General features: G+C 44.6%; 1 protein-coding gene across 5 annotated transcripts in view; it reads right to left on the bottom strand.

The window, feature by feature from the left end:
- Nucleotides 1–25501, bottom strand: part of PRICKLE2 (prickle planar cell polarity protein 2) — a 221574-nt gene that overhangs the window by 42296 nt on the left and 153777 nt on the right. For all 5 annotated transcript variants that reach the window (XM_075938504.2, XM_075938506.2, XM_006135077.5 and 2 more), the window contains one exon: nt 24575–24758. In XM_075938504.2, coding sequence (XP_075794619.1) covers nt 24575–24758 — 184 coding nt within the window. The remainder of the gene's footprint in view (nt 1–24574; nt 24759–25501) is intronic.

Below are 25501 nucleotides of genomic sequence, written 5' to 3'. Positions count from 1 at the left end.
GCTGGAGCACAGATTTCAAGATAATGGGCTTGGTTGTGCAGATGCTCCACTTATTAATTCAACTCAAGGGGGGTTATTTCAAAATAACTCCCTAGTGTAGACCAGGACTTAGGGACTTACACACACACACACACACACACGGGGCTGTGCACCCTGCTCGCTGCACTTGCCAACCCCCCCTCTCGCAAGGGCCCCCTTTCCCTCCATCCCTGCCAGCTCCCTAAGAGGCTGGTGGCAGGGGAGCCCCCAAAAGCCCACTGCTGGCACATAAGCCCAGCTGGACACCTGTCCCCAGGCTACTGTCCCGAGCACCCTCCTCCCCCTCCCCCACCCTTGGCCTTTCACAGCCGAGAGGTGGGGTCTGCCAGCTGCCGTGCCATGTGTCTCGGCATTTAAAGCCCGGTGGAGTGGGGGGTGGCAGAAGGGGAGTAGGGGCTTGGTTTAAAATAGCAATTCCAAGTGGCGAGGGGAAGCAGCGAGGTCGGGCTCGAATTTGGGGGGGGGAGGGGAAGAGAAGGAGGAGGCAGGTGGGATGCAGAGTGATGTGATGATGTCACTCTGTCATCTCACAGGAAAAACTTTTTTATGTGTAGAGAGAGATAGTATCATGAGTTTTTGTGGGCAAAGCCCACTTCTGCAGATGAGCTGGAGAGGAATAACAGAAACCAAGTACTTCATAACAGAAAAGAAAGGCATCTGTCAATTGTAGGACCGGTACTAATAAAGCTAAGTAAGTGGGCTGCAAGTGTTCTATCCTTTGTTCTGATGTAAAAATGAGGTATAAATGGCAGGGGACACTGTCTTTATAATGTGCCATCCAGTTAATGTCTTTGTTCCAGCCCAGGGAAACCGTGTCAAATTTGCAGCTGAATTCCCCCCTCTCTCTGTCATTGTCTGGTGAAATTCCTTTGTAGGAGAATGGCTACTTTTAAATCCACGACGGAGTGCCCAGGCAGGTTAAAATGTTCCCTTACAGGTTTGTGTGTGTTACCATTTCCGATGTCTGATTTGGGTCTATTTACCCTGTATCACAGAAACTGTCCGGTGTGGCCAATATTCATGGCCGAGAGGGATTGCTGGAATGTGATGACCCAGATCCCATTAGAGGCTTATTTGATCAGGACCTGTGATGGTGTTGCATGATTCTCAGGAGGCAGCAGAGCAGGAGTGAATCTTTAAACATGGCGATTGCTCATGTGCTCCCTCCCTGCACATCTCCTGTACTAATAATCGGGGCCTGGAAGAGAAAGAGACAGAGTGGGGAAAGAGAGCCTAGACACCGTGGGAAGTCTGGGCCATGGCAAGGGTTTCACACCAAGACACATGGACAGCATCCGCCTGGGAACACCCGGAGGGTCCTGGAAATGTGAGCGGCCTGGGTTTGGGGAAAATCAGGACACTCACAACCTGTCTTCTCATTGCTGCTTTGGGGAGTGAGTGCGTAAGCACAAAGCCAGAATCCGGCCCTCACAGCCCTTTTGCTGAGTGGTTTTTTTTAAAAAAGGTAAAAATCGGATTGTTAATGGCTTTGGTTGCAAGGAAACGGAGATGCAGCCTCCTGACTCTTAATGTGTTAGGAGCGGTCTTTTACCGTGTGCATGTATTTAAGTGTCTGACACCTTCAGGGAAGGGTCCCAGCTGAGCATTAAGCTTCCTCTGCTTCCAAGGGTAGGACGGCCCCCGACAGCAGGCCTGGTGTGTGAGGTGCCATTGGGGATTTTGGAGAAGGCTGTGCAGGTGATGGACTCTGGCACTCTGCCCATATGGAGCACAACTCTAGGGCCCAAAGAGACATTACATCAGGGCTGGGAATTTTTCCTATGCAAATCCCATCCACTCTCATTTTCCTTGCAGTGATGGGGGGAGGGAGGGAGGCTATGCAGGAATTGAAGACTGCAGCAGCAAATACGGAAGGCTTCCGTGGCCCAGAGGAGAAAGATTTCTTCTCTTAACACATCGCTCAGCAAGATGATGTGGGCACAGGACTGAATTCTTTTCCCTAGGCTGGGACAATCCCTGAGCCATTGCTGTGTAGAACAGATTCTGTATCCATCCTACACAGGTATTTTGCAGAACACAGAGGCTACGTCTACACTGGAATGATTTTCCGGAAATGCTTTTAACGGAAAAGTTTTCCGTTAAAAGCATTTTCGGAAAAGCGCGTCTAGATTGGCAGGATGCTTTTCCGCAAAAGCACTTTTTCCGGAAAACCGTCCGTGGTCAATCTAGACGCGCTTTTCCACAAAAAAGACCTGATCGTCATTTTCGGGATCGGGGCTTTTTTGCAGAAAACACTACTGTGCTGTCTACACTGGCCCTTTTCCAGAACAGTTTTCCGGAAAAAGACTTTTGCCCAAACGGGAGCAGCATAGTTTTTCCGGAAAAGCACTGATGATTTTACATTAGATCGTCAGTGCTTTTCCGGAAATTCAAGCGGCCAGTGTAGACAGCTGGCAAGTTTTTCCGGAAAAGCGGCTGATTTTCCGGAATAACTTGCCAGTGTAGACACAGCCAGAGTGTTTAACACACACAGAGATTGAAGTCCCTTGATCTGAGGAATTATTGAGTAGAAAAAGGCTGCTGAGGGCTGACCAACTGTTTGTGAATTCAGATTGAATTGGGGGAATAGTTTTGGCTGCAAAAATGGTGGCCATGGGGGTGGGGAGATTCAAAAGAGTCAAAACATTTTGACTTTTTCATTTCAAAATGATATTTTGTTCAGAAACGGAGCTGGATTGTACTAAAAAAAAAAAAGGTAAAACACACCTGAAAATGACACATTTTATTTTGGGTCAGACACAATTTTTGTTGAGATGACCTAGAGCATTTTTTCCTCGTGTGCGTGCGCACTGAGAGAGATTCAGCCAGGGTACAGCTGGAAAGCACAGTACATTGTTACATCCAGGACGAGGCAAATTCATGGATGGGAAAGAGAATCCCACATTCGATGGCAATTCTCTCTCTCTCTCCATACAGAAGATTCTCATGGTGGTAGGGAAAAAACAATATAGGTTGAACCTCTCTAATCTGGGGCTCTCTGGTCTGGCAACACCCATGTTCTAGCATTATTTTAGTTAGCCAACTTTCCCGCAGTCCCATAAAGTTTGTTTACAGCCACCAGTCCTGGCACTCAGAGTTCTGTGTTGTTATTTAATGCTAAGTATCAGAGGGGTAGCAATGTTAGTCTGGAGCTGCAAAAGCGACAAGTAGTCCTGTAGCACCTTATAGACTAACAGATGTATTGGAGCATAAGCTTTCGTGGGCAAAGACCCACTTCGTCAGATGCACGTAGTGGAAATATCCAGAGGCAGGTATAAATATACAGGCCAGAATCAGGCTAGAGATAACAAGGTAAATTCAATCAGGGAGGATGAGGCCCACTTCTAGCAAAGAAGTGTGAATACCAAGAGAGGAGAAGCTGCTTTTGTAGTTAGCTAGCCATTCAATGTCTTTGTTTAATCCTGAGCTGATGGTGTCAAACTTGCAGATGAACTGTAGCTTAGCAGTTTCTCTTTGGAGTCTGGTCTTGAAATTTTTTTGCTGCAGGATGGCTACCTTTAGATCTGCTATTGTGTGTCCAGGGAGATTGAAGTGTTCTCCTACAAGTTTTTGTATATTACCATTCCTAATATCTGATTTGTGTCCATTTATTCTTTTATGTAGGGACTGTCCAGTTTGGCCAATGTATATAGCAGAGGGGCATTGTTGGCACATATTTAATGCTAAGTTACTCCTAAATGTCTTCTAACACCCCGGTAAGCAGCGGAAGTGTTGGTAATGCTGCTAGACAATGTTGACCTCCCATGGTCCAGCAAATTCTTTGGTTTGGTACCAGCTAGGTCCCAAAGATGCCGGACTAGAGGTTCAAGCTGTAGTGGAAATAAATGGGATTTCAACATAGATCACATGTGCCAGGAAATTAAAGTTTATCCCAAGAAGCATGACAAATCCTTAGTGTTAATCTACTTTAGAAACTGTCACAGATTACTATGCTGAGTCTGTTGTTTAGCTCTGTACTGTACCCTCAATGGCTTCTGTGGTCAATTCACAGCTGGATTGGTAGTCTAGTTTAGTGGTTACATGGACTATGAGCAGAAATCAAGTGTTCTATTCTGGGTTCTGCCACAGCAGAAATATCAATAAAGTCAAGCTTTTTAAAAATGTCCATTAATTTGGGAGGTGGCAGAGACAAACAGATACCCAAGGCCTGATTTTCAGAAGCACGGTAGCCTCACTGAAAACACTGCTTTTTTGAAAGAAAATGGCATTTTTGAGTAAACAGAAGCCACAGAATATCAAACCTCCCCCCCCCCATCCATTTTCCCAACAATTCCAGGGCAGAGCACCCGCAAGTCTGTGACATCGAGAACTGCGAGTCAGCAGCACTTCCGAAAATAGGCCCGAAGCATTTATAGAGCGTAGCACATTGGGGTGTTACACTATGTTAATAAATAGGGTTGCCAACCCTCAGCATCAATTTCCTGGTGACTGTTGAAAGCAATACGGGAGATTTTACTAGGATACTTAAAAAAAATGATATTGTGACATGTTGGAAAAAAAATCTCCCAGAACAGCTTTAGTCAGAACGGGCACTCTAATTAATCAAAATTTAAGATGAGCAGCCTAAATAGGTAGAGGTGCTGAAAAATTTGTTCTTTCCAAATCTTAGTCTGCTCACCTGTGAAATGGGCATAATGTTGTTTAGCTGCACAGAGTGAATCGTTGTATTTCTAATTCACCATGTATAAAAGAGAGTTGGAAGATGCTGTGTAAGGATCTAATCCAGAGCCTAGTGAAATCAATGAGAGACTTTCATTGATTTCTACAGGACTCACAGTGTCGTGTTGTAGTGGAACCCAAATTAGGGATGTAAGCATAAGCTTATCGGGCAGTCGACTGGAATATTGACTACTCACTTCCCCCCCTCTATGAGAGGAAGTGCAGAGGTGGGGAACAGGAGCCGGTGCTGGGGGGGAGGCTTCTGTGAAGCAGCCTCTGCCCACGGTGGGCCGAGGTTCGCCAAGGGAAAAGACTGCACCCACAGCAGCCCCTTCCAGAGGATATTGTGGTATCCTCTCACACTGAGGATACCTCTGAGGGGGAGGGAACACCAGTTGTTAGAGGCAGGTGTTAGTAGTGGGTGATTCGATTGTTAGAAACATAGATAGTTGGGTTTGTGATGACCGGGAGAACCGTATGGTCACTTGCCTGCCTGGTGCGAAGGTTGCGGATCTCTCGAGGCATCTAGATAGACTTATGTGTAGTGCTGGGGAGGAGCCAGTGGTCGTGGTACATGTAGGTACCAATGACGTAGGGAATGGTAGGAGAGATGTCCTGGAGGCCAAATTTAGGCTGCTAGGAAAGAGACTGAAATCCAGGACCTCTATAGTGGCGTTCTCGGAAATGCTTCCAGTTCCACGTGCAGGGGCAGGTAGGCAGGCAGAGCTTCAGAGTCGCAATGCGTGGATGAGACGATGGTGTAGGGAAGACGGGTTTGGATTTATTAGGAACTGGGGACACTTTTGGGAGAGGGGGAGCCTATACAGGAAGGATGGGCTCCAGCTAAACCAGGGTGGAACCAGACTGCTGGCACTAAACATTAAAAAGGCCGTAGAGCAGTTTTTAAACTAAGAGATGGGGGAAAGCCGATTGGTGCAGAGATGCACATAAATCGGAGAGAGACTTCTCTTAGAGGAGAATCCATTGATAGAGATTCTCTAAGCTGTAGTCAGAAAGAGAGGAGGGGAGAGGACAAACCATGGGCCAGAGCAGATAAACAACCGCATATAAAGGAATCCAATGCATCAGGGAAGGGCAGACAAATAAGCAGTGGCAAATTTTTAAAGTGCTTCTACACAAATGCTAGGAGTCTGGCTAATAAGATGGGTGAACTAGAGTACCTCATATTAAAGGAGGAGATTGACATAATAGGCATCACTGAAACCCGATGGAATGAGGAAAATCTGTGGGACACAATCATACCGGGATATAAAATATATCGAATGGATAAAGCAGGCTGGGTGGCTGGCAGAGTGGTACTGTATGTGAAAGATAATGTAGAATCAAATGAAATAAAAATATTAAATGAATCAACATGTTCCATAGAATCGCTATGGATAGTAATTACATGCTCCAATAATAAGAAATTAGCAGTAGGGATATATTACCGACCACCTGACCAGGACAGTGATATGGACATTGAAATGCCGAGGGAGATTAGAGAGGCTACCAAAATAAAGAACTCTATAATAATGGGGGATTTTAATTATCCCCATATTGACTGGATACATGTCACCACAGGAAGAAAAGCAGAGATAAAATTTCTCAATGGCTTAAATGACTGCTTCTTGGAGCAGCTGGCGCAGGAACCCACAAGGGGAGAGGCAATTCTCGATTTAGTCCTGAGTGGAGTACAGGATCAGGTCCAGGAGATAACCGTTACCGGACCGCTTGGGAATAGTGACCATAATATAACAACATTTAACATTCCTGTGGAGGAAAGAACACCTCAGCAGTCCTGCACCCTGGCATTTAATTTCAAAAAGGGAAATTACACAAAAATGAGGAGTTAGTTAAACAGAAATTAAAAGGCATAATGACTAGAGCCAAATCCCTGCAAGTTGCATGGAAACTTTTTAAGGACACCATAATAGAGGCCCAACTTAAATGTATACCCCAAATTAAAAAACATAGCAAGAGACCTAAAAAAGAGTCACTGTGACTTAACCACCATGTAAAAGAAGCAGTGAGGGACAAAAAGGTATCTTTTAAGAAGTGGAAATCCAATCCTAGTAAGATAAATAGAAAGGAATATAAACGCTATCAAATCAAGTGTAAAAATGTAATAAGAAAAGCAAAAAAAGATTTTGAGGAACAGCTAGCCAAAAACTCAAAAAGAAATAACAAAATGTTTTTTAAGTACATTAGAAGCAGGAAGCCTGCTAAAAAACCTCTGGGTCCCCTAGACAATCGAGATATAAAAGGAGCAATCCAGGATGATAAAGCCATTGCGGATAAACTAAATGATTTCTTTGCTTCAGTCTTCACGGCTGATGACGTTAGGGACATTCCCAAATCTGCACCGTCCTTTGTGGGTGATGAATCTGAGGAACTATCCCGGATTGAAGTGTCATTAGAGGAGGTTATGGAACAAATAGAAAAACTTAATGTTAACAAATCTCCGGGACCGAATGGCATTCATCCAAGGGTTCTAAAAGAACTCGAATGGGAAATTGCTGAGCTATTATCTGTGGTTTGTAACCTATCCTTTAAATTGGCTTCCGTACCTAACGACTGGAAGGTAGCCAAAGTGACACCAGTATTTAAAAAGAGCTCTAGAGGAGATCCTGGCAATTACAGACCGGTAAATCTAACTTCAGTACCGGGCAAATTAGTCGAAACAATAAAATTGTGAGGTACATAGAACATCATAATTTGTTGGACAAAAGTCAGCATGGTTTCTGTAAAGGGAAATAATGTCTTACTAATCTATTAGCGTGCTTTGAAGAGGTTAACAAACATGCAGACAAGGGGGATCCAGTAGATATAATATACTTAGATTTTCAGAAAGCCTTTGACAAGGTCCCTCACCAAAGGCTCTTGTGTAAATTACATGGCCATGGGATAAGAGAGAAGGTCCTTGGATTGAGAACTGGTTAAAAGACAGGAAACAAAGGGTAGGAATAAATGGTAAATTTTCAGAATGGAGAGGGGTAACTAGTGGTGTCCCCCAAGGGTCAGTCCTCGGACCAATCCTGTTCAACTTATTCATAAATGATCTGGAGAAAGGGGTAAGCAGTGAGGTGGTAAAGTTTGCGGATGATACCAAACTGTTTAGGATAGTCAAGACAGAAGCAGACTGTGAGGGACTCCAAAAAGATCTCACCAAACTGAGTGATTGGGCAACAAAATGGCAAATGAAATTTAATGTGGATAAGTGTAAAGTAATGCACATTGGGAAAAATAACGCCAACTATACGTACAGTATGATGGGGGCTAATTTGACTACGACAAATCAGGAAAGAGATCTTGGAGTTATCGTGGATAGTTCTCTGAAAACTTCCACACAGTGTGCAGCGGCGGTCAAAAAGGCAAATAGGATGCTAGGAATTAAGAAAGGGATAGAAAATAAGACACAGAATATCTTACTGCCCCTGTATAAAAATATGGTACGCCCACATCTTGAATACTGTGTACAGATGTCGTCTCCTCACCTCAAAAAAGATATTTTGGCCTTGGAAATGGTTCAGAAAAGGACAACTAAAATGATTAGGGGTTTGGAACGGGTCCCATATGAAGAGAAGTTAAAGTGACCGGGACTTTTCAGTTTAGAAAAGAGGAGACTGAGGGGGATATGATAGAGGTATATAAAATCATGAGTGGGGTGGAGAGGGTGGATAAAGAAAAGTTATATATTAGTTCCCATAATAGAAGAACTAGAGGACACCAAATGAAATTAATGGGTAGCCGGTTTAAAACTAATAAAAGAAAGTTCTTCTTCACACAGCATGTAGTCAACCTGTGGAACTCCTTGCCAGAGGATGCTGTGAAGGCTAGGACTATAACAGAGTTTAAAGAGAAGCTAGATAATTTCATGGAGGTTAGGTCCATAAAAGGCTATTAGCCAGGGGATAGAATTGGTGTCCCTGGCGTCTGTTTGTCAGAGGCTGGAGAAGGATGGCAGGAGACAAATCGCTTGATCATTGTCTTCGGTCCACGCTCTCTGGAGCACCTGGTGCTGGCCACTGTCGGCAGACAGGCTACTGGGCTAGATGGACCTTTGGTCTGACCCAGCACGGCCGTTCTTATGTTCGCGGGGGTTCCAGTGCAGAGCTGGGCACCGCCCATGGACAGGGGCTGCTACTGCCAAGAAGCCTCTGTGTGCGGTAGACAGCCAGCTGCCGTGAACAGGGGGTGCTGGAGTGAGCAGTCCCGGCTTGCACTGGTCCGGGACACTGCACCTCTGCATTCTAAATGGAGTAAGAGCCTGGCAGCTCTTAATACATTTAAAATGCAGCGCTGCAGCGTGGGTGGTTCCCGGAGCCGACAGGAGCCGGGACTACTCAGTCCCGGATCCAGCCAGCTCCTAGAGCTACTCCCACTGCGGCTCTCCACAGCGGTCCTTACTGACTAATCTTGTAGTCAGTACAATTGTATCGATTACACAATTAGTTAAGATAACCACAATTTAACATCCCTAACCCAAGTAATTTTTTTTTACTGTTAACTATTTTTAATTACTACAATGTCCGGCACTTTTGCCATATACGACAAACACCGCTTTTTTTTATTATTTCCCTTGGTAACACCCTCCTTTGTTTGCAGGTGCCTTAGCAAGCAGTGTTATAATTCATAGGATCCTGAGTAAGATAGGTTAGATTTCACACTGAATTAACCCGTGTTCCTCTGTCCTCTGTGACTTGTGTCAGATTTGAATTACATCAACCCAGAAGGAATTTAAAAGATCTCAGGCCAAGTCCTAATAAAAGTCAAACAACGTCACAGACCTCAAGGTACAACCTGGACCAGTAACCTGACAGGAAAGGTCTTGTAGGTGGGACTCAGGAATACTGGAAAGGCAAGGGGAGTAGCTCCAACAGGTCTAGTCTTGCTTTTAAGCATCTCTCTCTCTCTCTCTCACCCACACTCTGAAAATCACAGAACAAGCAGAGGAAAATACAACAAAATGAAAGATATTGATCTTCATACTAATAGTTCTTTTCTCACAGCTTCTGAGTCTGATTCCCCCCATCCACCTAAAAAAGTAGATCAGTGTGAATTTTAAAGACGAAATTACTAGCAAAAAACGCTAGTAATTTTGAGAGAAAAAAAGCCCGTGTCAAATAAAACTAAAGGAAAAAATTCTTTAAAGTTAAGCCAACTCTAGTCAATGAATTGAAGAAAATAATTACATTACTACACAAATGCTTGTCTGTTTTCCAGGTTTCTGAGTTCTGGGGCGGGGAAGAGGGTGTTTTCAGTTTAATTCCTCTGTTTAGAAGTTTAACTTTCAAAGTCTGAATAAATGATAACTTCAGATTCCTTTGGTGAATCTATTTTCTTCCAGTGACTAATTGCACAGAACCTCTTTCAGAAGAAAAAGGTTGCAGAGATTCAAGCTATTATTTGACAAAGACGTTCCGTGTACAAGGAATTGTGGGTAGCATCAGCAAATCTCTTTTGCGTTGAGCTGTTGCAGCAAACAATCGCATTCATGTTTGTTTAGTTTGGAAAAGAGAAGACTGAGAGGGGACAGGATAGCAGCTTTCAAGTACCCAAAAGGGTATCACAAGGAGGAAAGAGATAAAATGTTCTCCTTAGCCTTTGATGATAGCTCAAGAAGCAATGGGTGTAAATTGCAACAAGAGGTTTAGGCTGAAAATTAGGAATAACTTCCTGTCAGGGTGGTTATACACTGGAATAAATTGGCTAGGGTAGTTGTGGAATCGCCATCACTAGAGATATTTGAGAGCAGGTTGGATAGACATCTATCAGGGATGTTCTAGACTGGACTTGACCTCTCAAGGTCCCTTCCAGTTCTAATATTTTGTGATTCTACATTTCTACAGTCATATGTCAATGCAACCCTCTTATATTCTTATTTCTCATTAAAATGTCCTTCTATGATCATGGCCAGCACATTCAAAACTTTGCAGGATCTAGCCCTATACAAACTAAGAGCATTAGAAACAACAAAGAGTCCGGTGGCACTTGAAAGACTAACACATTTATTAGGGCATACGTTTTTGTGAGCTACAATTCACTTCCTCGCATGATGAAGAGAAAAGAGGGAAAAAGGATACAGAGATGGGAGTGTGACATCTGTGCTAATTAAATCAGAGTGGATGTGGCTTATCTCCAACAGTGGTAGGACGGTGCGAGTGCCTAAATGGGAAATTACTGATTGTAATGGGAGAACCACTCTAGGTGTCTACTTAGGCCTTGTGTCAGGGTCTAAAATTTGTATCTGAATGCCGGCTCAGCACTTCTCCTCGCAGTCTGTTTCTGAAGGGTTTTTTGTCTGAGAATAGAAACTTGCACAGCATCTTGCACAGCAATCAGTCAGGGCACAGGATGCATTGAGAAGCTGGATATAAGTCAACAGGGTGCTCTTGTAGCCAAGCAGGCTAATGGCATATAAGGGTGTATTAGGAGGAGTATTTCCAGCAGATCTAGAGAAGTGTTTATTCCCCTTTATTCAGCTCTGGTGAGACCACATCTGGAGTATTGTGTCCAGTTCGGGGCCCCCCAGTACAGAAAGGACGTGGATGCATTGGAGAGGGTCCAGTGGAGGGCAACCAAAATGATTAGGGGGATGGAGCACATGACCTATAAGGAGATGCTGAGGGACTTGGATTTGTTTAGTCTACAGAAGAGAAGAGTGAGGGGGGATTTGATAGCAGCCTTCAGCTGCCTGAAAGGGGGTTCCAAAGAGGATGGAGAGAGGCTGTTCTCAGTGGGGACAGATGAGAGAATGAGGAGTAATCATCTCAAGTTGCAGTGGGGGAGGTCTAGGCTGGATATTAAGAAAAGCTACTTCCCTAGGAGGGTGGTGAAGCACTAGGATGGGTTCCCTAGTGAGATGGTGGAATCTCCATCCCTACAGGTCTTGAAGTCCTGGTTTGACCAAGCTCTGGCTGGGATGATTGAGTTGGGGTTGATCCTGCTTTGGGCAGGGGGCTGGACTCGATGACTCCTGAGGTCTCTTCCAGCCCTAGGATTCTATGATTCCAAGTCCACCGGTGACAGTAGGGCGATGAGTCAGCTCTTACCTGTGACTAAGGGAGAGCCAGCATTGCTGCAGGATTTGCTTATGCAGCAGTGTGCTCCTGATTGCTCTATGCCACCTGGCAGCGTACAGAGTTCTTATCCGTCCTCACTGCCCCCTCGCTGTAAGTGACTTTATTTTGTCAGCATGCGGAACTGTTTACATTGTGAAGTGCGGGGCTATTTCAGCTGGTGTGTATGTGTGAGAGAAATCCACTTGTGGCCTCGTCTCATGACCCTCCGTGTGAGAGCTTCAAAACGAACATTGGCTTAAGTGGGAAGAATGCAGCAAACAGTTTAAACAAGTCTGCGCTGGCTTGAACTAGCAGAGCTTCTTCTGTAACCCGTCTGGCAGAGTGCTTAAAACTCAGAGATCCAGGTTCTAGTCCCACTCTGACTTCTCCCTGAAGACTAGCGTATTAACTGGCATTTTTACGAAATCGTTCCTGGGCTTTAATAGCATGTCTTTAAAACTGACACGCCTCTAAAGAAATGAACATTCCTCTCTTGCTGTAGTTCAGGGGTGGGCAAGATACAGCCCGCAGGCCAGATGCAGCTGCCAAGCCTTTTAATCCAGCCCGCAGCCTGCCCCTCTGGCATAGAATAGTGGTGCTCAAAGTGGCTGGCTGCTCCCTGTGGCTGTCTCTGCTGTGGTGTTGGGGGGGGGGGGGAAGAGGTAGGGAGGCTTTGTGCACTGTCCCCACTTCCAGAAACATTGCTCAGCTCCTATTGGCCAGAATTTTTTCTGGGGGGTGGGGCAGGGCAGCACAATTTCTCAGCTCCCACTGGCCAGTTTCCAGCCAATAGCAGCTAAGAGATTTTGTCGGGCGTGGATATTATGTGAAACAATATATTTGTATATGTGAAACAGCCTTTGTATCGCATCCACACATGCTCTAGTTTAGGAGGAGCTAAATTTTATTGGTCAGTTCTGTTCAAGCAAGAATATGGAGCTAGTCAGAGCCCACAGACGAATGGCTATTGCTTACTATTTGCAGTAATCCTACTAAGTAACATTGAGGCCTGCATGCTGGGCACTGTACATGCACATCGTAAGAGAGAGACCCTGCTCTCAGGGGTTTACAAGCTCAACAGACCAGACAGAAAGGAGGTATTTAGATCACACTAGAAATCTGTGGCAGTCAGGGATTGAACGCAGATCTCAAGTCCCAGATCCAATGACTTAAGCAGAAGTCCATCCCTTCCTTCACCCGCTTGCTGTCCAGGGTTGGGGCTGGACACGATAATTAAATTCAAACTAGAAAGATAAACTGTTTTCTGACTCCAATGATTTTTTTTCTATTGTAATACTTGAAGTCTGAATTTTGGCCAGGGCCTCTGCAGTCGTTCCATTTAATTTCCTCCCTAAACATTCCACACTGGGCTGAACCCTTGTTCTGGCTCAGAGAGACGGTGTGTGCGGGTGGGGGGAAGGGATGTGCACAGGGGAATTGGAGAGCAAGTGTGGGAATGGACCTAGCAGTAAACCCACAGAGAACAAATAAAAACTCTCCTATGATTGGGGTGCGACCATAAAGAATCTGAGTAGCAAATGGTGCCCAGTGGCAATCATGCAGGAAAAATTAATAAATCTCTTTGGCAGGAAAGGAATCATATTAAAAGAATCCTTGTGTGTTTGTTAGTATTTGAAACCACATTAATTAATCCATATTATAATTGAATAACACCAAGGTGTGCATATAATCCCATGCCTCTGGCGGTGGAAATCATTCTGTCTTTGATTTTAAGCCTCACGGTACAAAACAGGTGCCCTTGTGTAAGGTGTCTCATAAATGAAATTCCTAGGAATGATGAGCACTTCATCGGTGTATAAATCTACCTGCATCCTGCATTGCCCCTTTAGAGACTGGGACTTTAAAATTCCAAAGGCCTAGTGGCAAAGCACAGGTACAGTTGCATTGTCTGGGTTTAAATTATGGGCCAGATTCTCAGCTACTGTAAAATCAGAGGCCATGAATACGAAGTAATGCATATTGGACATCATCATCCCAACTATGCATACAAAAATGATGGGAAGTAAATTAGCTGTTAACAGAGAGAGAGATCTTGGAGTCATAGTGGCTAGTCCTCAGAAAACATCCACTCAATGTGCAGTGGCAGTCAAAAAAGCAAACAATGTTGGCAATCATTAAAAAAAGGACAAAGAATAAGACGGAGAACATCTTACTCTCTCTATATCTATCTATGTTACACATCTTGTATTGCCTGCAGATGTGATCATCTCATCTCAAAAAAGATATCCTGGCACTGAAAAAAAGTACAGAAAAGCAACAAAAATGATAGAGATTTGGAACGGCTGCCATTCGAGGAGAGATTAAAAAGACTGGGACTTTTCAGCTTAAAAAAGAGGAGACGAAGGGGGAATACGATAGAGGTCTAAAATCTTGAATGGTGTGGAGAAGTAGATAAGGAAAAGTTATTTACTTGTTTCCATTAAAAACTAGAGATCGCCAAATGTAATTAATAGGTAGCAGATTTAAAACAAAGTATTTCTTTTCACATTGCATAGTCAACCTGTGGAACTCCTTGCCAGAGGATGTTGTGAACACCAGGACTTTACAAGGGTTCCAAAAAGAGCTAGATAAATTCATGGAGGATGGGTCCATTAATGGCTATTAGCCAGGAGGGGCAGGGATAGTGTCCCTAGCCTCTGTTTGTCAGAAGCTGGGAATGGGCAACAGGGATTGGATCAGTTGCTGATAACTTGTTCAGTTCATTCCCTCTGGGGCATCTGGCATTGGCCACGGTCAGAAGACAGGATACTGGGCTAGATGGACCTTGGGTGTGACCCAGTATGGTCGTACTTATGTTCTTATTCCTCCCCCATCAACACACCACATTTACCCAGAGCTTCAGAGAGGGTGGCATAGGCGCAAATGGGGACTCCGCAATATGCCAATCTATGTTAGGTGAGAAACTGTCTCTTTTTATGGAGATTGCTCTGAACGCTTGTTGACCAATCAGAATTCTGTCACGTTTCTTATCCAATCATTATCCAGCAATGTTGTGCTTGTTGCCTAGTCATCTTTAAAAGGATGGAGACAGCTAAAAAAATTAAATTAAAAAAATCCCTTTGTTACTAATGACCCCTTAACTTTTCACTGGTTTTGTGTCCTCCATTTCCCTTGGCATAATTAGTGGAGGTAGATAAGTCAGTGTCTGTGCTGTTATACTGAAATCATGTCTTACTAATCTATTAGAGTTCTTTGAAGGGGTTAACAAACATGCAGACAAGGGGGATCCAGTAGATATAATATACTTAGATTTTCAGAAAGCCTTTGACAAGGTCCCTCACCAAAGGCTCCCGTGTAAATTAAATGGCCATGGGAAGGTCCTTGGATTGAGAACTGGTTAAAAGACAGGAAACAAAGGGTAGGAATAAATGGCAAATTTTCAGAATGGAGAGGGGTAACTAGTGGTGTCCCCCAAGGGTCAGTCCTGGGACCAATCCTGTTCAACTTATTCATAAATGATCTGGAGAAAGGGGTAAGCAGTGAGGTGGTAAAGTTTGCAGATGATACCAAACTGTTTAGGATAGTCAAGACAGAAGCAGACTGTGAGGGACTCCAAAAAGATCTCACCAAACTGAGTGATTGGGCAACAAAATGGCAAATGAAATTTAATGTGGATAAGTGTAAAGTAATGCACATCAGGAAAAATAACGCCAACTATACGTACAGTATGATGGGGGCTAATTTGGCTACGACAAATCAGGAAAGAGATCTTGGAGTTATCATGGATAGTTCTCTGAAAACTTCCACACAGTGTGCAGCAGCGGTCAAAAACGCAAATAGGATGCTAGGAATTATTAAGAAAGGGATAGAAAATAAGACACAGAATATCTTACTGCCCCTGTATAAAATTATGGTACGCCCACATCTTGAATACTGTATACAGATGTGGTCTCCTCACCTCAAAAAAGATATTTTGGCCTTGAAAAGGGTTCAGAAAAGGGCAACTAAAATGATTAGGGGTTTGGAACAGGTCCCATATGAAGAGAGGTTAAAGCGACTAGGACTTTTCAGTTTAGAAAAGAGGAGACTGAAGGGGGATATGATAGAGGTATATAAAATCATGAGTGGGGTGGAGAGGGCGGATAAAGAAAAGTTATTTATTAGTTCCCATAATAGAACTAAAGGACACCAAATGAAATTAATGGGTGGCAGGTTTAAAACTAATAAAAGAAAGTTCTTCTTCACACAGCGTGTAGTCAACCTGTGGAACTCCTTGCCAGAGGAGGCTGTGAAGGCTAGGACTATAACAGAGTTTAAAGAGAAGCTAGATAATTTCATGGAGGTTAGGTCCATAAAAGGCTATTAGCCAGGGGATAGAAATGGTGTCCCTGGCCTCTGTTTGTCAGAGGCTAGAGAAGGATGTCAGGAGACAAATTGCTTGATCATTGTCTTCGGTCCACCCTTTCTGAGGCACCTGGTACTGGCCACTGTCAGCAGACAGGCTACTGGGCTAGATGGACCTTTGGTCTGACCCAGTACGGCCGTTCTTATGTTCTTATACTCTATCCCATTCAGTTTCTTATGCTCTATGGGCAGTATATGGCCCATCAGGATTTATGTGTGTCCCGCAAGACATTTTGTTTACTGTTGCCCACAGACAGGGTTGTTAGATTCTGTTTGTTTCCTTCTGTGTACTTTTTTCCCCTACTTGTGTTACTAACATGACATTCATATAAAGTGAGGGCACAGGAAGTGAGATGTGTGCTGATTGTGCACAATATTGTCTGTGAGAGCCGTGCACTTTCTCTGCATCCAATCAAAGTGCTGCGACATTTCAGTCTGCACATCTCACAAATTCTAGGTACAAAAGCGCAGTTAGCAAAACTGTCCTATCTTGGGAGACCGTCTTGGTGACAACAATCTTGCTACTCCTTGAGTTGAAGGAGAGTCACTCATGTGGCCTACTCACTAGTCTCCGTTGCCCATCGTTGGTCTAGCAGACTTGGTTTGAAAATATTCTCTATACAAGCTGATTTCATTGGCATTAAAGAAAAAGAATGAAACTGGTAAAATATCAACCGGCATTTGATTTTGTAAAAGCCTGGGAGGGAGATGAGGATATTTTACAAAAACTAATTATGACCTTACAATGACCTTTTAAGATCACTTGGAAAAGCGATTAGCGGTTGTCATCTACCAACTCACTGCACCAAGACCCCTCCCCCCCCAAAAGCACGATCATCCTTGGAGCCTCCACGAACTGGGATAATCGTTTATTGCATGCACAGTAATTGCCATGTTTAGAAATCCAGCAAAGCATGCCAACGGAGAATTCTTTCGTGTTTACAATACATACAGTAGCACATAACACTTGGAGCCCCGGTGTAACATGTTGACGTTAAATGCTGACATAAAGCTTCGGTGCAACTTTAGACTTCCCGCTGTGGGATTTGCCTGTTTTAATTTCCCAGTCTTTGATATTTCCTGCGTCTTACCTCTGCTGTCCAATACACGTACGCCCCCAGTTGCAAAACATGCAAACGACTTCAGATGAAATTTGAGGAGGAAAAGAAAAATAAATTGAGAACGAACCGCATCTGGTTTCTGATGTAACCGTTTATACAAACAAGCTGATTGACTCCAAGATAGGACAAGTCAGGGAAATGAACTCCCACCAGAATCCAGCTGCTGCAGTAATTGCCATCAGCTAACGATGGCCAAATTCATCCCACTGAACAATGGGTCAGATTCTCTGCATCATCATGTTTTACATTCACTGAAGCAAGAGAGAGGCAGGCCCAATAAACAGGGTCACTGCTCCCTGATTCCCAGCATAGCCCCACAGCAGGCTAGAGGATGGGCTCGGTAGAGACATTAAAACATATTCCAAGTAAAACAAAGCCATGCCTCTGAAGCAGCATGGGGCTACATTAACCTCTGCCAGCTGGCAAGGGGCCCCAAGGGAACATCTGTCAGAACACAGCACTTCCTGGCCACTTCTGCTGTCTGCCATTAACACATCTGCTGCATCTGGGGCTGTCGCAAGGGTGACATAGGGGCTGGCTGGTCTGGCCTTTCCTTTGTGGCCAACTCCACAACACTGTGCAGTCTTCAGTTAGGGGACGTGGTCTATTCCTTTTGCATTACCTGAGCAACACAGGGGTGGCCAAGCGAGGCAAAGATGCTAAAAGGCATCTAAAAATACATTTTATTTCTCCCGTGTGCGAAGCTGCAGTGGTGGGCAACTTTAATTTAGTGCCTAAGTCTGTAAATTTGAGTAAAGCTGTGGCAGACCCTTGGCAGTTCTTTGCATGCAGCTTAAGGGCTAGACTAGTTACTGCTGGAGCTTGAGGGTATTATAAACTAGGCCTCCATCGAATATGCCTAGCCAACGTTACCAAACAGAAGCTACTGAATATATTAGCTACTGAATAGAGTCTCTGTGACAGCGGCTCATTTCGCACCATATTGCAAAGTTCTCAAGGCCAAGATTCCAGTGCATGTTGTAGAAGAAATTGGTCTCATGACCCTTAGCATGATTAATATTGCCTTAGATCACATTTTTATAACTTTTAAGGGACTTTTCCTGAGCAACTATGCTGTCAGCAAGAGGGGATTAAATGCTTTTGCTGTATAAAGGGGGCTTGAGCCTGGGAATGAGAGGAAACCCAGGTGGAGGATCTGGAGTGACCGTTAACTACTACTGTTTGTTCAACTCACAGAACGTGCCCACCACAACCCCTTCTCTCATGTTTCAGAGGCACAGTACAGATGCTGTCATTAGGGCTATGCCAAGCTGTAACAAATCTCTTTGAAGCTCAGTCCACATGACATGTCCAAAAAACTGGAGACACCATTGACAAAGCTTTTAATTTCCAATGCCTCTGGGAGAACAAACGAGTGCTCCCGTAACAAGTTATAAGTCCACAAAAATCCCTCCTCTTCAGAAATGAAATCGGGAGGTTAAACCTTTTTCTAAATGTCTCTAGCTAACGAGCCGTGGCCCCTGAAAACTCCAACCTCCTCGCCGCCTCTGCACATGGTGTCCAGCAATATAGGAAATGCACTGCTAAAGATTAGAGTTTTAAAAGTACGTCCTTAATCTGACCACAGGGAGCCATGTGAAATGTTGGCTAGCAGCACACAAGCTCCAGCCAAGACTTCGGCTCCTGACCCTGTCTCCCAGATTTCCTTAGTCAGCAGAGCGCGCCGGTCTGTGATTCCAATTTATTTGGTAGATTTTTTTATTGTCTCTATTGATATTTCAATACTGAGATGCAAAACACATGTAAGATTAATGAACTATGGATGAGGCACAAACACTCCTCAAAAACGGCCTTAGACTGCTAGGCCTTTCCTATAGTGTCTTGTCTTAGTAATCTCAGGGTTTGCCTCCTCTTACTAGGAGATAGATCCTGTGGAGAACAATCTCCCGTGGGTTGATTTAGCAGGTCTAATAAGGCCCTGCTAAATCAACTGCTGATCATGCCCCTGTCGACTCTGGTACACCAAAGGGTCGCAAGGAATAAAGGAATTTGATGGGAGAGTTTCTCTCATCGACCTCCCACAGTGGGGATGCTGCAGAAATTCAGCCTAAGGTACATCGACTCCAGCTATGCTATTCATGTGCAGGAGTTGCCTACCTTAGGTTGACTTTCTGCCCTACAAGGCATATCTGTGTTTTCTTCAGCTAAGAGAGAAATTCATTTCCAAGAATAAGGTGTTTTCAGATAATCTTATAAATCAAGAGCTCATAAAGGGCTTGAGCCATTGTAGTCAAATGGCTTTGGATCAGGTCTATGAAGCAATTTCTTCCATGCCAACATTCCAATCGTCTGAAATTGGGAAATAAGAACTTTTCTGTCTTCTGAGATCAGTCTCTTTCCACACTGGAGGTCAAAGGATAGCCAGCTTGCACAAGACTATGTAGTCCCACGCACTGAACATCTTTGTTGAGCTAATGTGGTGTTAAGCCAGGGATCAATACAATTCCTGTATCATTCATTATAAAATCCTTGACCCAAAATTTCCATTAGTAACAAATCATGTGTGTCATGTTACCAACCTGATTCTTACATGGTCACCACACAGCATTTCCCAGTTGATCATATTTGAAGAAGTGGGCAAGAACCCCACCCATTCTTTGTCTGACTACAAAAACTCTCCTTTAGATATACTTAAGCATCTAGTTATAGACTTTGGACCATCAGAATTCAGTAACGATGTATCGAAGCTGTCAAAACCTGTTACTATATTTGTGGACAGGGGATTTCTTTATTGGTCATACATGGGGGTGTGACCTGATATTCATTCACAATTTCATCTACTGATGCTAAAAGAAAATAGAAGCATCTCTTTTTATGTTGACCTTATATCAGAGGTGGGCAATAAGCAGCCCACAGGCTGGACAGGGCTCGACAGATGCTTGGTTTACCTGCACGCCTGCAGGTACGGCTGCTTGCAGATCCTGTTGGCCATGGATTGCTAAGCCCGGACAATGGGAGCTGTGAGAAGTGGTATATCAGTTCGCACTGCTTCCTGCAGCTCCCATTGGCCTGGAATGGCAATCCTTGGCCAACAGGAGCTACGAGTGGATCTACCTGCTGACTTGGCTCACTACTGGCTACTTATTACCCATGGGCTACTTATTGGCTACCCCGTCTTAGATCTACTGGAGGGAACTATAGAGAAAAAGAAAATATTAAATCAATGGCAATCTTGGTCAGAAGCAGTAGTTTAAGACTAATTGTTCATGAATGATGGATGGTGGCCATCTTCTCCTCTGAGAGCCTTCAAAGGGTACGTCTAGACTACAGGTTTTGTCGACAGAAGTTTTGTCGACAGATACTGTCGACAAAGCTTCTGTCGACAAAGAGCGTCTAGACTACATTCAGTTCTGTCGACAAACCAAGTTGCTTTGTCGACAAAACCCTGTAGTCTAGACACAACCCTACAGGCAATAACACCTTCTGTCGACAGAACTCTGTCGACAGAAGGCGTTATGCCTCATAAAATGAGGTTTACCAGCGTCGACAAAACTGCTGAGTTCTGTCAACGTTATGTCGACAGAACTCAGCGGTAGTGTAGATGCAGGTATAGTTTTGTCGACAAAAGTCCACTTTTGTCGACAAAACTCTGTAGTCTAGACACACCCAAAGGCTCTTAGTAAACAATTGTGTCCTATGGAGATGGGAGCTCTGTCTTCCAAACATATCTAGAAAGCTCTAGTCTGCCAGGGGACTATTTCCCAATTTACCCAGAGTTATTTTTAAAAGAAATTTTAGCAGAGTTGGAAACTGAAGAAAAACTCCCTCCACTAGCAAACTAGGTCACACCAGAGAAATGCTACAGCAAAATGACACAAAATTGTGGAACTCTTCACTGCCTGCAAACCCATAGTTCAGTAGATTTACTCCAGAGTCACAGAAATGAATCCAGACCAGATCAGAATGTGACCCAATAGGTAGTTTAATGGCTGTCTTAGATCTACGTAGCTGTATAAGACATAGTGCTTCCAGGGACCTCACATCATGTACACACCCCTAACTTATAAGCCACATGCCTGGCTGCAATTTTGCATGACTCCAGTACCAGTGAGTTGCTTGAGTCTGAATTCTGTAACTTGGCAACCCCAGTTCTGCCCCTTGGTAAGTTGTGCTTCATGCCCCTTTCTGCATGGGTGAAAGTAACTTATAATTCTTACAGGTACTGTCCTTTCACACACACACACACACACACACACACACACACACACACACACACACACACACACACACACACACACACACACACACACACACACACACACACACCATTGGAGGGGATCTTAGGGCCAGGGAGAGTTGTGATCCAACAGTACCTGTAAGAAATATCATGTGGAATGGCACGTGGAGTGGCTCAGAGCAGAGGTTTGGGGCATGTGTGGGAATGCAGGAGTTAGGGCAGGGGAGTGGGGATGTAGGGGTGCAGGAAACAAGGTTAGGGTATATGAGGGGCTGAGGGTAGAGGGTTGGAGCAGGGGGCTGTGGTGTAGAGGGTGCAGGAGACAGGGTTGGGGTATGTGTGGGTGCAGGGGGCTGGAGATGGGGTGTGTGTGCAGGAGTCACGGTTGTGGTATGAGGAGGGGCTCAGGGAAGAGGGTTTGGGTGGTGGGAGTCAGGGAAGGGGGCAGGAGGGTGGGGGGCTCAGAGCAGGGGGGACGTAGAGGTGTAGGATGTAGGGCAGGGGGCTCAGGGCAGGGGACTGGGTGTTTGGGGTGAGATCAGGGGGCAAGAGCACCATTTTGAGGGGTGGGGAGGTGCAGCCGAACATATCAAGTCCCTGTTGCTTTTCCTGCTTCCTGTGACTAGGGAGGAAGGAGAAGTGCAGATCCTGCTGTGTCCCTCTCGCTCCCGGCTGCCCGAGGGAGGGGCAGAGAAGGAACACAAAAGGCTCTGCACTTTCCCCTTGCTCCCTAGTCCCAGGAAGCAGGAAAAGCAACAGGCACCCAGTATGTGCATCTGCACCCTCCCCTCCTCTACAAAATGATGGTGGGCTGGCTCAGAGCTCGGGCAGTCCTAGAGGGAGAATAGCACCCCCAGCCAGCCCCTCTAACTTGCCTGGCTGCTTGCTGCTGAGCATGGAAGCCTGCAGGAAGCCGGGCGCCATGCAAGAGTGCCCCACCCACCCTCTTCCAGCTAAATGTCCCAGCCATCCGGCTTCTTGCTAAGGATGTTAAGAGGCGGGTAATTGGATAATCAGGTAGTTGATACAAGGGGAGGTGCTCAGAAAGAGCTACCCCCGGCGCGCAGGCAGGCCGGCTCCTACTACATTTAAACTGCAGAGCCGCAACGGGGGTAGCTCCGGACCTGTCACGAGCTGGGATTGAGCTGGGCTCAACGGCCTCCCCCTCTCCCGTGCACTGCTGCAGCATTGTGTGTATGGGGAGCAAGCAGCACCATGGAGCTGGTCCTGGGGGGGATCCGGCTTTTAAGCTAGCTCCTCCCAGCTCCGGCTCCTGCTTCCTAATCGACTACTCTTTTACATCCCTACTTCTTGTTGCACTGGGGCACACTGGATCACTTTCACCTCTGCCCTACTGCCTTCCTGATCTATTAGGGGGATTCACTGGGTGGCTTGGAACTTCACAAATGGATTGGGGCCAGAAGTCGGAGTCGGGGCCTAGTAGACGGGAGGCTGCTGGGTGAGGGGGAAGGGAGAGTACTGTGTGTCTGGACTTTATTACATCAGCAGGCCCAGATCCCACTTCTTGCTTTTTCTAGGGAGTCTAGTTTTGTCACGCTATAGACGAATCAGACCATGATGCTGTGCTCTCAATGGCTCATTGGAAATAGGATGGGTCCCAAAATGGCTCCTGGTTATGGTCAACAGAAAGTATTTAAGCATCCATCTTAGCAACAGAGTCAGGTTCACAGCACTAGACTTTGCTTTTTCTGTTTCATTTCCGCGGTGATTACAGCCAGACCTGGAGGTGCACATTTGTTCGTCCGAGGATTAAGCAAGGTGGACTGAGAACCGTGACTAGAAAGTTAATATTCATGCGAAGGAGCGACGTGACCTCAGAGAGCAGCACAAGCTGGAAGCTAATAGACTACACTGGATTAATCTGAACGGTACTTCAGACTTTCAACATCCCTGGCAGCATTTTTAGATGACTCTCTCTAAAACCAGTGCTCTAATCATGTGCAATATTTCTCAAGATGCATCTACAGCCAAAGCATCGTGGAAATAAAACAAAGATCCACACGGGGGTCTGAGATCCGTGTTCTTTTGGAGTCTGTGCCATCGTTGTATCGGAATTTGGGTTCTCTTGACTCGGACCGTATGCCCACAGAATCTCTAGGAGAGTACAAAGGAAATCTCCAACTTGTGAAAGCTGAAAGAAAGCAATGTGGAATCTGAACTAGCCTAGCTAGAAATCAATAGACGAAATGTAAGGCACCAAGGAGTTTAAAACAGGGATTGAGCACTGCTGTAATGCTCACAGAGACAAGAAAGGAAAATGTAACTGGGTTTTCTCCAGTTCGACAGATAATATTTACAGCCTGTGGGTGGTGCCAAAATATTTCAGGAAATGCCTCAGGCTTTGGTAATAAAGCTATGAAAAACAGAATATTTAAAGACAGCTAATGTAAGGCGACAAATATAGGTCCTCCACCTTATTCCAGCCTCCTTATATGATTTCAAAATGATCACCATAGCAATTATCAAATCTAACCTCATTTCACAATCTCCTCTGGAAATTAAGCTTTAAGTCTGAAATGTAAAGCTCAGCATAATGCTAAACAAATCAAGTAAACGGCAAGTAATCAAAATAAATGAACATTTGACACTGACTACATACTGGGCTAAATCCCCCCTAATAATTTCCTCTCCAGAAACATGTAACCTTCATTTTAATCATTTGAGTGACTTTATCCAATGAATTCTAGCTAGTATGCCAGAGAAACCAAATCCACATGGGGAAAATAAGAGCATTTGTCCAGATGAGTGTCAGGTACTCCCATGTTCCATTGGTCTTAGCGTAGGAAGTCACAAAATGACTATGGTTCCTTTATGTGACTCAGTTCTTAAAGAGAAGGCATTGGAAAAAGCATCTATAGTGACCTCCCCCCCTTTCCAAAAAAGGTAGGTTTCCACATAACATTAGTCTCAACTTTGTCTCACTTGTTTACCCAGGCCATACAGTATCTGGAACTCTATACAGTACATAGAGCCATCTAGTGGTTGAATAACATACTGCAAGGAAACATTCTCATGCTCAACACCCCTGAAAACCAGGCTAATTGTTTCTAAGGAGAATTTAAAAGTACATTTTAAACCAAAGGTTTTACCTGTTCCGGTTTGAGACCCGGAGGCACCCATGCATACTCTTCCAAGGCACAGCCTGAGTCATCATCAGAAGTGGAATTCCTCTGAAAGTCAAACATGAGCTTGGTCACCGTCTTCTCCATCTCCAGAGGCATAACTGTTACAAAGTGCTCTTCTTGGGGACACTTACAGTGAAGGCAAATCTTCCTGCAAATAGTGAAGAAACAGATCCAACCGTGAGTTTCATTTTGAAAAACAAACACTTGGAGTGATCTCTGCCCATGGCCAGAGCTCAGATACCCAACTATAAACATACACTCAAGGGCAGCACATCCCTGGCAATAACCCAATTCATCCAGAACAGCTTTCTACTTCAGTATTGATTTCTTTCATGGACAGAAAAAAAATCCAGATTTGCTAAAACAATATTGGAGAGTCAAGGACAGGGTTAGATTGTTAAAGGTAGTTGGAGATTAAATTGTTTCTTCCTTTATGCTAAGAAATAAACCTGCACAAGGCAAATAAATGTGTGTAGAGCCATATTCTCAGCTAGTTTAAACTGGTTTACCTGCAGTGACTTCAGACTGACACCCACTGAAGACCTGGCCTGTGATATTTAATGCGTAGCATGTCACCTTAAACGGAAAGATGTGAATGAAAAGTTCCTTTACCATGCTAACAACATAATTTGCTACAAAATGGCATAAAATGTATTATGAGCATGTTAAATTAGGGCATGCTCTGAAACACTGTGCAAGAGTCTCTCTTTCAGTTACAAGCTTTTTAGGGCAAGAGTCGTTTTTTTGTCAGACATATTTGTACAGCACCTAGTACAAGAGTGCTCCAATCTCTGATGGAGACCTCCAGGTGTATGCAGTACAAATAACTAATCCCTTAACTCCGTAAAAGCTGCCATTCAGAATTCATTGCAAGCATCACATTTTTTAAAA

This window comes from Pelodiscus sinensis, chromosome 11, assembly GCF_052426305.1.
Source record: "Pelodiscus sinensis isolate ZL-2025 chromosome 11, ASM5242630v1, whole genome shotgun sequence".
Classification (NCBI taxonomy): domain Eukaryota; kingdom Metazoa; phylum Chordata; order Testudines; family Trionychidae; genus Pelodiscus; species Pelodiscus sinensis.
Note: the sequence above shows the minus strand (reverse complement) of the source record. Positions and strands in the feature narration are given on the sequence as shown.